General features: G+C 39.1%; 1 protein-coding gene across 1 annotated transcript; it reads right to left on the bottom strand.

The window, feature by feature from the left end:
- Nucleotides 1-2,873: 2,873 nt before the first annotated feature.
- Nucleotides 2,874-12,896, bottom strand: LOC144213451 (uncharacterized). The gene is made up of 2 exons (XM_077741923.1): nucleotides 12,524-12,896; nucleotides 2,874-6,930 (listed from the first exon to the last, which is right to left on the bottom strand). The coding sequence occupies exons 1-2, from the start codon at nucleotides 12,654-12,656 to the stop codon at nucleotides 5,315-5,317; spliced, it is 1,749 nt and encodes a 582-aa protein (XP_077598049.1). The 5' UTR covers nucleotides 12,657-12,896; the 3' UTR covers nucleotides 2,874-5,314.
- Between the last annotated feature and the right edge of the window lie 1,109 nt (nucleotides 12,897-14,005).

Genomic DNA, 14,005 nt, shown 5'->3' with positions numbered 1-14,005 from the left:
CAAGACCACGAAAGACTGGTGTTAGTCTCCCTCTTTGACCAACAGAAGTTTCGGGAATTCCAGAAAACTTTCCCACATGCAGCCTTCTCCAACTTAACGCAGAGAAACATGAAACACTTTTCGATCTGCCTCGGCTAAGAACGCAGCTGACTGTAAAGTATGCCATGGATGAATCTCCCCATGAACTCCTTGACTTGGTCCATCAGAAAAATCTGAATGAGAGCATGGGGCAGTCGTACACATTGGTGTGTTTGGCAGTGATCATCCCCATATCCACTGCTTCTTTCGAACGCACATTTTAGTCATAAATCGAACAAAAACTTATGCCACAAATACGACATGACAGGCTCGACTTTCAGCATTAGCTTTGATGCGATAGAAAATAAATTCTTGATTGATACGAAATGCACAAATAATCTGTACCACAGAGTAATTGAAATCTAGAGGAAAGAAAGGAGGATGGATTTTGTGTACGAATAAAAAGTATTTTTGGTGAAGAAAATGTGGCTAAATACCTAAATATTTCAATTTTATGAAGTTATTATAAATGCTTTTTATGTGTCACAGCTGTAGTATGAGTAAAGAAATTTCTATCCATGAAATTGTTATTGAGGGTTGGATTGATTCAGATGTAGCACCACTGAAGGCCTAGGTGTGAAATGCACGGCCTGCCACTTTATTTAATAAATACACATTTGAAGTTAAAATATTTATATTTATAATGGGTGCTATTGAATAAATTAGGTGCTAACACGATACACTCATTTTTTTTAAATTATTAATTTATTTATATTATTAGCACCTACAGTGGTATCTCGAGATACGAGCTTAATGCGTTCCATGACTGAGCTCGTATGTCAAATTACTCGTAACTCAAATGAAAATTTCCCATAGAAATGAACCATAAACGAATTAATTTGTTCCAACCCTCTGAAAAAAACACCAAAAACAGGATATTGAATTGGAAAAACATTTTTATTTGTCCTAATTCACCATCTATTAACAAAGGAATAAATAAATAGCGGTTTAATAGTACTAAAATGTGTTGAATTGTAATACAATTAGACAGATTTTGGGGAGGAAATAGAGGGACAGGGAGAGAGGGTACTCGGACGTTTGGTCGCTGGACGGTTTCAACAGTATTTAGATATTAGGATAACGCATGACCACTTGCCAACGAAAAGTAGTCTTGAATGAGCGATCGCGGGAGGTAAGGCTAAGGAAAGAATAACAGGAAATTCAACAGCTTAGCCTACCCACATATTGATTGTGGGTAATAAAGTTTTATTCTGAGAAAGGGTGCCATTGGCTATCGGTGCTGTGTGCACAAGTATACTTCATTACCCAGAAAGTCCTCTTTTTGCCCGTGCATGTGCGTTGTGCATTTTCTGGTCCATGGGTAGGAGAAACTCGTGTGAAGAAACCGTTCAGTGCTCGTAGATATCAATTATACACAGAAGAGATGCGGCAAAAAAGACAGTGCGCTACAATGATAAACAGCCTCATGCCAAAGGAACGAATCTGTATAGATCTCATTACCTTGCCTATCATAGTAGAGCGTGCAATGCAAGCAATCAAAAACCAAGTCATAGGTACGTAGGTACGATACCCACGGCAGCCACAAAGGCCAGCAGCATTCGGCTTGTTTCCAGCCGTCGTAGCCGGTGTCAATGCGAGCCCAGTAGTTGTCAGTAAAGATTGGGGAAGTTGCTTGTTGGTGCCCTGCAGGAGAGTCTTGGAGTTGTGGAAGCTGGAACACTGGACAATAATCTGGACTGCAAAAGGATGAGTGTCCATCTGGAAAGTGTAGATTTAGTCTGTCTGGGCTGCATTTGATGACAGGACTCATCTTGATAAGAAGGTCCCGCCCCATCAAGTTGACAGGGCACTTTGGCGCATAGATGAAGGAATGAGTGATTGTCCTAATAGCACTTGGTGGGAAGTTATAGGCAGGATGACCTCTTCACCCTTGGCTCCTAGTAGTGGTATGATAGGTTCACAAATTAACATTCCAAAATGCAAGCACAAAGCGACAGGACAATTCTCTAAAATTCTTGCGAGAAAATCGAACCAACTCTTCCCTGTCCAGGTTCCTTCTCACAACACAGGCATCTTTTTCCTGTTTATTAGCTCCCAGGAACCAAATGAATATCATGTAGAGCCAAAAGTTTTTCATATTTCAGCATTCTAAGAGGATTTATCCTTCCTGTTTCGTCTAACAAAGGAAGAAAGGATTTACTCCGTTGCAAGCAGATGTACTAAAATGACTTTTCTAATGTTACTAAGCTTAGTAAAGCAAAGCGTTCTTCATTGCGAGCAAATATATAATAATGTAAGACGAACAGTATATTTTTTACTAGAATTGAACCACCATCCCCCCCATTTGCGAAGATTGATATAGTAAGCCTGTAATCTTTACATCAATTAAGCCACATATAATGCCTGCTAATCAAGAACTCATTCAAGAATTCATTCAACAATGTGTATCACAGTTGTTTGAAATGAATACCCCAATCTAGTTGTTTTTTGCAAACATTTAACATTACATTCCCTTTGTAGTTCGTCTATCATCTCCTTTAAAACTTTCTTACTGAAAATATTTCCAATAGTTACACATAAAAGAAAAATCTAGTTACATTTCTACCAATTATCCCCTTCAACATCAGAAAGATAAAAATAATTTACCATTAATTTCAGACAAGTTACCATATTAACACACCTGTAGAAAGAAAACAATCTTTAAAATATTAATGTTGTCATTGTTCAAAGTAATGAATTCATTTTACCCTTATTATTAAATCTTAGCAAATAATGTTTCTCTTTTTTGTCACCTTTTGAATTTGGAAGGCTGATTTTGTCAACAAAAAGACCCAAAAAGTATTGTTCACAAAAAAGAGAGCTTTATTGGAACTACACAAAAGATGACACGTTAAATTGGTTTAAAAACTTGATTCATCTTATAATATGACAAATGTAAAAGGACATGGAACTATTTTTTTTTATTTTGAACAAATTCATTGTCTTTCACACCATATTTCTACTAATGTTTCTTAGATCCTAGATTCAATATATCAATTATTTTCATTAAAATGAATCATGTTTGAATAACACTCAATATTCATATTGGATTTGCAAACAAATTCAATAGACAAAAACTGCAATTTCTCAAATTTCTTAGGCGTGTTTTTAACTGTGAAGACATTTTCCATTTTATTTACATCATAAAATTGTGAAGTAAATAAGATCTTCAACGACACTCAATTTTCTTATACAGACGCTCCCCTACTTACGAACAATCAATTTCCGAACAAACGGTACATACGAACATGTCTGCAAATTGCGTTTATGTCGAAAAATGTTCATAAGTTAAATTTTGTATTGCGCGCCTTTTTCTGAGTAGTGCTTCTTTCCGCCGCAAATATCGAAGCCTGGCGCTGTGAGAGCTCAGCTCACCCAGCATCTACCTTCCTCTGCAGTGTGGAAGTGCGAGAGATATCTCCAGTGCACAGTACCATTTATAAAGAGAAAGATCGAGCAGAAGGACGCAAATATTGAACGTTGCACAAAGGTTGCAAATCAACTGAATCATGCCATACAGTGCTACCGTATCATTTATGATGAAAAAAAGAAGATAGCTTCTAGATAGCTTCTTTCGGCCAGTTTCTCGTAAATCTCTCTCTCCATCTCTCTAATTTATGTATACAGTACTGTATGTATTCTCTCTATTTTATTAAATGTTTTTGTTTAGTACAAACCAATGCTGGTTACTTATACAAGCCTTAAACATACAAATGCACTTATATAAACCTTCAATATACTTATATAAACCTTAAACGTAAATTATAATACAAAATATAGCACTGAATCAACTTCAATTTGAACAATTTCTACTTATGAACACTTTCAACTTATGAACACTTTCAACTTATGAACAAGCGCTCGGAACCTAACTCGTTCGTAAGTAGGGGAGTGTCTGTACAGTAATACTGATAGTAATGAGCCATGGAGGTCAATATACCGGAGCGGGAACCCAGGCGCTACTGTTTGACATTTGGTAAGAGACCGTGCGCACGGCGGCTTCAAAACCCTTGGTGGGCCGGATTTTTTTCGACGGGGCGCCTGGATTCTCGACAGTTGAAGACTTATCCGGCTCAAAGGACCAAATGATAAATTCATCAATAATTACCCTTCTTTTTAATTATCAATAACTGCAGGCAGACATCTTGTTCAATTATTGACATTTAATTAGATAGATTGGATCACAGATAAAAACCTTAAGGGAAGATACATCTTCAAAAGTATCCACTCGAACAGTATTTCGCACACGGCTTTAAGGCATTTGGATAAAAACAATCACGCCTTCATTTGACCTAACAATTATATAACAATTACATAAAGAAGCTCGAAGTACGTCACGAGTGTTATGGAAGTGGCAGATATCCCGAGCCCTTGCTGCCTCCTGATCAACAGCCCTCAGAGCCCGATACTGGGTGAGATGTAGCATAAACAATCCTTGGATAAGAAGTCCACGTGAGAGTGGACCAAGTGGTTTGACCTCGAGCCGAACAATAGAAAGAATGATTTAATGATTTAACAAAGAAATGAATTACTACACATATATGTATAATTGTAATACAGAATAAACCCAACAAATACCTTGACATACAAGTGTTCCAACATACAAGAGAAATTTGAGATATGAGCCTACCAGATGGTTCCCAAATGAGTCAGTAGTAAAATAGAACAAATTTGATGTTTTTTTTAGGATGGAAATGGATTAATTTATATTTAGTTCATTTCTATGGGGAGAATTGACTTGAGATACGAGTCAACTGACATACTAGCTCAATCCCGCAATGAACTAGCATCTTAAGGTAATACTGTATTTGAAGTGTGGATTGTTATTACATGTGTAAACATGATTTTCAGAATGCAAAATACAATTATACTTTGGTTAAAATGATCTTTCATACAGAATTTGATAAAGCAAGCAAAGCCGTAATTGGCCATTGCTTATCAAAACACATTTGAATCTTTTAAGTCTATCCTTACTACTAAATCTCTGGCAAGAAGCTGAGCAGGAAAGGGGGTTCTGACCGATGTGGGTAATTGTGTTTTTAAGATATTCCTGCCACAAATTGAGCAATAAGGGGCTCTTCTCCTGTGTGGGTTGTTGAGTCTTCTTTTTAGGTTGACTTATGAGAAAATGTTGGAACATTAACTGCGCCTCTAAAATGTTTTTGAATTGTGTAGCTTTTTAATACGGCTGTTGTAGCGCATCTGTGGCCACAGACTGAGCAGGTAAACATTGTTCTCAAGTGTGGGTTAATAAGTGTTCTTCAAAGCTTTTCTTTCGGGAAAATGTCCGACCACAAACTGAGCAGGAGAATGGCCTTTTGCCTGTGTGTGTACTTGTGTGCCTTTTTAAGTTTTGCTGTTGAGAAAATGATTTACCACAAACTGAACACGAAAATGGCTTTTCACCAGTGTGGGTTCTTGTGTGTACTTTTAATTTATCCTTCAGTGTAAATGTCTGACCACAAACTGAACACGAAAATGGCTTTTCACCAGTGTGTGATCTTGCATGCTTATTTAAGCTTCCCTTCTGTGTGAATCTTTGACCACAAACTGAACACAAGAATGGTTTCTCACCTGTGTGGGTTCTTGTGTGAGCTTTTAAGTTTCCCTCGTCTCTGAAGCCTTGACCACAAACTGAGCATGAAAATGGTTTTTCACCAGTGTTGTTTCTTGTGTGGGTTCTTGTGTGGGTTTTTAAGCTTCCCTTCTCTCTGAATCTTTGCCCACAAACTGAACACCAAAAGGGCTTTTCACCTGTGTGGGTTCTTTTGTGGGTTTTAAATGTTTCCTTATTTGTGAATGTTTGACTACAAAATGAGCACGAAAATGGTTTTTCACCAGTGTGTGTTCTTGCATGAATATTTAAGCTTCCTTTCTGTGTGAATCTTTGATCACAAACTGAACACGGAAATGGTTTTTCACCAGTGTGGGTTATTGTGTGTATTTGTAAATAACGCTTTTGAGAAAAGCTTTTACCGCAAACTGAACACGAAAATGGCTTTTCACCCGTGTGTGTTCTTACATGACTAATTAATCTTCCATTCCGTGTGAATCGTTGACCACAAACTGAACACAAAAATGGTTTTTCACCAGTGTGTGTTTTTGCATGAATATTTAAGCTTCCCTTCTGTGTGAATTGTTGACCACAAACTGAACACGAAAATGGTTTGTTACCCGTGTGGGTTCTGCAGTGCATTTTAAATTTTCCCTTGTGTGTAAATGTTTTACCACAAACTGTATATGATAAGGGGTTCTGCCCAGTGTGGCTCCTCATATGTGTTTTCAAAGAAGACTTTTCTCCAAAAGTTTTCCCACACTGAAAGCATTTGCAGAGTTCGTCGCCACTGGGATTTTTCTTAACATCTTCAACATCATCATTATCAAAAAGCAAGTCGTTGCCATCTGATAAAGGAGCAATGAAATGTTCTGCTCGCCATCCTTCTGTTGAGCTTCCACTCAGAAGCTCCGCCCCTCTGTTGGCCACGCCCAGATCATCTTCACTCTTGAAAGGCTCACCAGTTGACCATTTGACACATTCCTCGTTTTTGATTGGAGGTTGGTCTTCTCTTTTGCACTGTTGAGGGAACTCTGGCTCCTCCTCTTTAATTTGGGGCCAAGTCGATGTGTTTGCAGGCTCTGCCCCTCCGCTGGCCACGCCCAGAACATCTTTCCTCTTCACGAACTCACAAAGTGACCAGATGCATTGATCTTCCGCCCTTTTGATTGGAAGTTGCTCATTTCCCATTTGTTGTTGAGGGAACGCTGGCTCTTCCTCTTTGATTTGGGGCAGCTCAACTTCCCCTTCAATGTCAACAGACTCCTGCCCACCAGCACCAAGATCATTTCTGAAACCTGCAAAGACACAAAAATAAAATGATTAACCATTTACCAATTATAAAATGACTAAATTTCTTGTTGACAGAAATGAAACCAAACAAAATTGGGGGCCATACATTCATTTTGTCACAAAACAATCAATCACAGTGGGAATGTTGACAAGTTCAATGAACATTATGAAGCTGATAAATGATTGAAGAGAAAAAAAGTAACTTTTAGGACATAACCTAACACTACATACAACGACACGCGACTTTTGTCCTCCGCCACCATTGAAGCGCCGCAAAAGAATCCTCGGCCCCAAACGGCTCCTCCGGATCCTACAAGGATATCAAGATGGTGGCGCACACAGGTGCAGCGGGTCCATGCTCTCCAGTTTGGTGTTTTGTTTTCTCAATCCTATTGTTATTTACTAACATCAGCGAGGCATGTACATACACAATGAATGATGCTGCAACAGTTAGATCCTTAACACTCACTGCTCTCCGGATTTAGAGCTCTTGGCAGTACGGTGCAGAACCTTCTATCTACCTAGAGAGCTAACGATTGTCATTGTAATGGCTATTTACATCCCACCGGATGCTAACGTTAGTACGACACTTAGCCTCCTGCTAGCGGCTGTAAACAAACAGCAGCTTGACCACCCCAATGCAGTCTTTATTGTCAATGGTGACTTAACAAAACATGTTAGAGACTGTTCTGCTTGAGTTTATCCAGTATGTGAAGTGTCACACCAGAGGAGCTAAAGCTCTAGACCACATGTGTCAAACCGATTCCGCCGCGGGCTGCAGTGGGTCCTGGTCTTTGTTCCAACCGATACATGTGCCAATCAGGTATCTTCTAAAATAAGTAGCACCTGACTTTGATTAACTAATTACAGTGACGGGCCATCAGGGCATTCAAGGCCTACTCTGCTGGCCTAAGAAATATCTGAATCATTTATTATATTTTGTCCATCAATACTTATTGAATAATTCCAAATTGTCTTTGAGCTTACTTTCCCCGTGGTTGCACTGCGTCCAGGTGTGTTTTCATATTGAAGCATTTAACCAATCAAATCTAAGCCATTATTTGCTGCTAGGGTCAAAAATCTGCCTCAAAGCCTTCACAATCAGTTCTGTGGGCTATGCCGCTTTAAACACGTGTCGATAAGACTGTTGCTTTAACCAATCAGATATCGAGTTGGCAACATCACAATGTATTGCCGCGGGCGTAAGAATACGTCATTGCCTTGTTGCAGGCGGAGGGATGCGTCATCGCTTTCACTGACTATGAGGTTAGTCATTAGCCAGAGCTGGCAAACTGTATTTGGAGCGGGCTCCACAAGCAAATATATTGTTGTGTTGATTTAAAGCCATTTTCAAGACTGACTAGGCCAGAAATACAACAGGACAGGCTCGACCTTCATCATTAGCTTCGATGGCGATAGAAAAGAAGGAAGAAAGAAAGGAGGATAGATATTTTGTACAGTTAAAAAGGATTTTTAGTGAGTAAAATATGGCTATATTCCTAAATATTTCAATTGTGGGCCAAGTTCTGATATCTGAAAAGCTCCAGTGTTTGTATTTAATCACTAAATGCTTTTAGGAAGTGGATTTCACCCCATTTTCGGGCAATGCTTGCCGGTACACCATTGACGTTGAAGAATATGACATATTTTACTCATTCTTTTAGTACAGCTGTTTCATTTTGATATTGTATTTTGCTCATTCTTTTTGTTGTGGCGGTCTTGTTCGGCTCCTGTTCTCAACTCAATTACATTATGAACAAAAGGATTGGTATTGGTCTGAGATACTTCAATTACAATATGAACAGAAGGATTGGTCTGAGATTGTTAAATTACAATATGAACAGAAGGATTGGTCTGAGATTCCTCAATTACAATGTTAACAAAAGGCTCTTTCTGAGATTCTTCTTTCGAGGTTAGATTCACACTGATAAGAGAACAGATGGAGAAGGACTTCAGAGGGCAGAGGAAACAAAGAGCAGGGCGGATGGTCGGGACTTCATAGGACCCGCGGAAACAGAGGTCTGGATGATGTGGATTCGAGGCTGGAAGATGTAAAGTCCGAAGAAACCCCCCTCGCAGCAGTCATGGACCAGTCCGCATCTCATTGTTAATCAGCGAATGAATATGCATTTTTGTTATACTATAACTGGCCAAACGCGGGTTTGGACAATGTCTTTTCCATCTTCCGCTTGGGACATCAACACTCAGCGGGCTTATTCTTTGGGAGGGAGACCCGGAATTAATCAATTTGAATGGAATAAATCATCTGTGGATAAACTCGCTCAACCCTGGTTTGTCTCCTCCGATGCTGAATACGCTCCATTGTTAGACGGGAGATTACAGAGTTAAGTAATTGGAGTAAGGTGATATATTTATAGTCTAACAGTTGTTCATCGTTGTCTTTTCCCAGAAAACTCACCCCCCTGCCCCGGTTGTAATATTTGAAAAGTTCCAGCATTCATATTTAATCATTAAATGCTGTTAGGAAGTGGATTTTACCACATTTTTGTGCATTGATTTATTGATTATTTTTTTGTGTCACAGTTATAGCTGCAGTTGCGGTTTTGGTGCATGGTCGATTGGTCACCGGTCTTTTGGTCGCCCGGAAGGTTATTGATAATTACCCATTTAAATTGTTCCCAAAATACAAACTGCAAATTACCATTTAGTCATACTTAATGCCCTAGTAATTATTAGGCTAAACACCACAACCTCCCAGACTGCACGGACATTGTACTTCACTACATCAAAAAACTGCACGGACGTCACTGTTAATAAACGGATATGGGTTTTTCCTAACCAAAAACACTGGACGGCCAAGGAGACACTCATCAAATGCCAGGTCAGGGGACAAGGTAAAATACAGCGTTGGCAGTGCAGACCTGAAGAAAGGCACTAAAAAGGCCGAAGCAGCGTGTATAAGGAAAATTGAGAAGCACATCACAGAAAATAACCCAAAGAAGATGTGGCAGGGAATACAGCACATTACCAATTAGATTGACAATAATGTGTCTGTTAACGCAGATGCCTCACTAGCAGAAAAACTGAACTGTTTCTTTGCCTGCTTTGAGACTGACAAATCAGACCCAGTCTCAACACCCCCACCACCACCCTACAGCAATACACTGAAGTTCCGGGAACGGGAACAGGAAGTGAGAATAGTAATACGGTCTGTGAACAACAGGATGGCTGCTGGCCCTGACGGGGTACCTGGGAAGTTGCTCAATGCCTGTGCTGACCAGCTGACTGGTGTTTCCACAAAGATCTTCAATTGTTCCCTGCAAAAATCCACCATCCCACCCTGCCTGAAATCAGCCACCATTATCCCTGTCCTTAAAAGGCCAACCATTGACAGCCTGAATGATAATAGGCCCGTTGCACTTATGCCTGTGATCATGAAGTGCTTTGAAAAGTTGGTCGCCCGCCATATCAGGGATACATCCCTCAATTGACCATCATCCGTTTGCTTATAGAGCAAACAGGTCCACTGAGGACGCTATCGCCATAGCTTAACACACAGCAGTGAGCCACCTAGAGCACCTTTGGAATTACGTGAGGATGCTTGACTATAGCTCAGCCTTCAACACTTTAATACTGGACATTCTGGATGACTAACTATCACCTTGGACTATACTCTTCCATCTGCTGCTGGATAAAGAACTCCTTTACCAACCGACCACAAACTGTTAGACTTGGTCCCCACCTCTCTTCCTACATTAAACCGAGCACAGGCTCCCCTCAAGGATGTGTACTGAGTCCTCTTGACTCATCTCAGGAGGGGATGAGTGGGCACAACGAAATGAGGTCAGTAAACTGTCTTCGTGGTGATCGGTGAACAATCTCACACTGAACACCACAAAAAGTAAAGAAATAATTCTGGACTTTCGCAAACACAGCACAGATCTGGCCATTCCTCATAAATGGAGTGTGTGTAGACAGGGTCAAGTTCTTTAAATTCCTGGGGGTCCAAGTGACGGATAAGCTCTCCCGGTCAACATACACCATGGCAGTGGTAAAGAAGGCCCAGAAACAATTTCCTGAGGGTATTCAGGAGGAACAACTTGGACATTAAGCTTCTGGTGACCTTCTATATAGCCACTGTGGAGAGCATCCTGGCATACTGATTACAGTGTGGTATCCTGGAAGCACGGCAACAGAAAAAAGCCACACAGAGAGTGGTTAATACTGCCAAGAAGATTGTCGGCTGCTCTGTGCCCTCACTGGAAGACACTGCTAGCCCTCGTTACCTCAGCAGAGCCGGGAACACATACCACCTTGGTCACAACCTGTTCCAGCCGCTGCCCTCTGGCAGACACTACATGAGCTCGAGGGATGATGCGAAGTATCCATCATGGCAGAATCTCCACAAGTCTGAAATTATCACTTATTTGGGCCTTTTGTCGGGAAAGCGCACCTTGTGGAGAAGCACTAGCAATTTTGTCATACGCAGCTGGGTATGATGACAATTAGGCTTTTTTCGAGTCAATGATGATGATGCGGGGTAGACCTGCCAACTGGCTTGATAATCGTTTGTTCATGTCGAGCCACGTGGCCAAACTGGTTTTACAATTGTTTGTTAAGACAGTGGAATGTAAGATAGGCTAACTAACTGGCCTTGCAATTGTTTGTTCGCACCACAAAATGTAAAATAGCTAACTAGCTGGCCTTGCAATTGTTTGTTTACCTGATGAAATGCAACATAGGCTGGTTAACATGGTTTGCAAATGTTTACTTGTATTGTAGAATGTGGCCAACTCGCTTTAGAACTGTTTGTTCGAATCACACAATATAAGATAGGCTGCGGTAGTTTGTGTGAGCTATAAAAAAATGTGTTTCCATACAACTTAAACCAGCAAATGTCTAACCATATTAGCCAAAAGTTTTGTTTACATGAATTATGTCCTACATCACTGTCTTAGAAATATTACCTTGTGTTCCTATATAAAGACTGACCCAGTTTTCATTCAGAGATAATTGCGAGGACGACAGACTGAGTGGTTCAAAGCTGTTTGAGCATTCTCCAAATATCTTGCAGTCCGGTAATAAACCTATTTCCTATTTAAATTGATCTCACTCTTTCTTAACCTGTTCCCAAAGTTGTATTTTCAGATCTATCAGATGACAAAGCCTATGTCTGATTATTATTATTACTATTACAATCATTACAGTCATTACCATCATAACCATCATTACTACTATTACCATCATTACTACTATTACCATCATTACTGCTGTTACTACTATTACTACTATTATTATTATATAATAAGAAAGAATACATACGTTTCTTTTTTTAAATTGAAGTGTGTATTTGAGAAATTTGTAAATTGGGGTACGGCGGTATGGGCTGGAGTTTATTTTGTTTCATGAGTTATTTGAACAATAGACGCAGATAACGTCTTCACACTTGCAAAATATTGTAATCCACGGGTAGTATTCCCATCAGCAGGCTTTTAGAATGGAGTTGGGAGATAATAAAATGTACACATACCTAGATAGTCTCGCATATATTGCAACATCAATAGAATAACATTTGGAGACGGGAAATATAAATCACACCGTGTATTGTAAACAAATGCTCATCAAACGTAAACCCACCTTCTAGTTTGTGAAGAATAACCTTTGCTTGCATTAATTTGCAATCAACGGGGTGGTGTTGACGTGTAAGGTCCTCTTTTACGTCAAAAAGTTCCTCCTGCAACTTTGCTGTTGTTGTTTTTATGGCGGCCATTTCGCACACTCGAATTCGGCTTTTGTGACGATGTGTTGATGGAGACGCTTGTTTATTTTTTTTTGATAGCAGCTAGCTAGCGAAGCCAAGCTAAATAAAGTCGCAAAGCTAGAAGATGGATGACTGGAGTTGAATCCGTAAAGTGAAAAATTCTAGAAACGTCGTTAATACTCCAGGTTAGTTAAGTGACTGAAATTAAAAGACAAATTAGACGGGAAAAAGTCAAATATTCGCAGAGTAAGCGCTTATAATATTCAATCTATATTTGAATGAATTTGAATTTAAATGTTGGGCTAAAAATCAATAATGGAAGACACCTTGTGTCGGAATCGCTGATTTTTGTCGATATTTCGTGTTCTTTTTGAACGGAAATAAAAACAGTGTTATCATTCCTAAGGTTTATTCAAACTTTATATTTGTAATTTGAGTTATGATGTATGTTGCTGCACACGAGTATCAAAACCCTTTTAATATATATTGTTTGGCTTCACGTAATTTTCTTGTAAATATGAAAACATGTTTTAATTTTAATAGGATAATAGTACATTAAATTTCCAAACATTTAAAAACGGTATATTTGGCAATAATTTCAATAATTCTTAACAAATACTCACAATATAAGGCAGTTATTATTTATTTTATAAGTGGTAAACTTCCCACCAAATTTGATAAAGATCAGATGGACAGTTAAAAAAATGTTCATGTTCACCGAATTAGCATGCAATTGATAGATTTTAACATTAGGTGAATAGGGATTTAATGATTTTTATTTAACAGTGAATAGGGATTTAATGATTTTTATTTAACAGTGAATAGGATATTTTCTAAACCATTCTACCAATCTAATTGAAATTTGATGTGTTATTTCCACTTATAAAAGGGAAAATAACTGCCAATTATTGCGAGTATTGCTTTAGAAATGGAAGAAATATTGCCAAATTTCAATTCTCATAATGGACTGACTTTGCCTATAGTCTACATTCAGCTTCATCCCAAGTACTGTGTAAGAAAAGACAAGAAGCCGCTGCAGTAGTGGTCTGCTCAGCCCAAAAATCAATGCATTGTCACTCATCGGCTGTTTAGGGAGGCATCTCTTTTAGCAGAATGCTACAAGGAAAATGTTGGTGGGGTTGAAACTAACACATCAGACTTTTTGACAGTCATAAACAATTTATATTCTTAAATTGTAGTATTCTTTAGATCCAGAATTTAAAAGTAAAAATACCTGAAAATGTCTATCATCTCTTATCTCATTTCTGAACCACTTTATCCCCTCGAGGCTCATGAAACCCCTGCATACTAGAGCCAATCCTAGCTGTCTCCGGGCCAGAAGCAGGGGACATGTTGAA

Source organism: Stigmatopora nigra, chromosome 20 (genome assembly GCF_051989575.1).
Source record: "Stigmatopora nigra isolate UIUO_SnigA chromosome 20, RoL_Snig_1.1, whole genome shotgun sequence".
NCBI lineage: Eukaryota > Metazoa > Chordata > Actinopteri > Syngnathiformes > Syngnathidae > Stigmatopora > Stigmatopora nigra.
Note: the sequence above shows the minus strand (reverse complement) of the source record. Positions and strands in the feature narration are given on the sequence as shown.

Coding starts and splice junctions, on each gene's coding strand:
- LOC144213451 (XM_077741923.1), bottom strand. CDS start 12,656: ATGGCCGCCATAAAAACAACAACAGCAAAGTTGCAGGAGGAACTTTTT. Junction 6,931..12,523: donor TATTCTTCACAAACTAGAAG/GTGGGTTTACGT, acceptor GTGTCTTTGCAG/GTTTCAGAAATGATCTTGGT.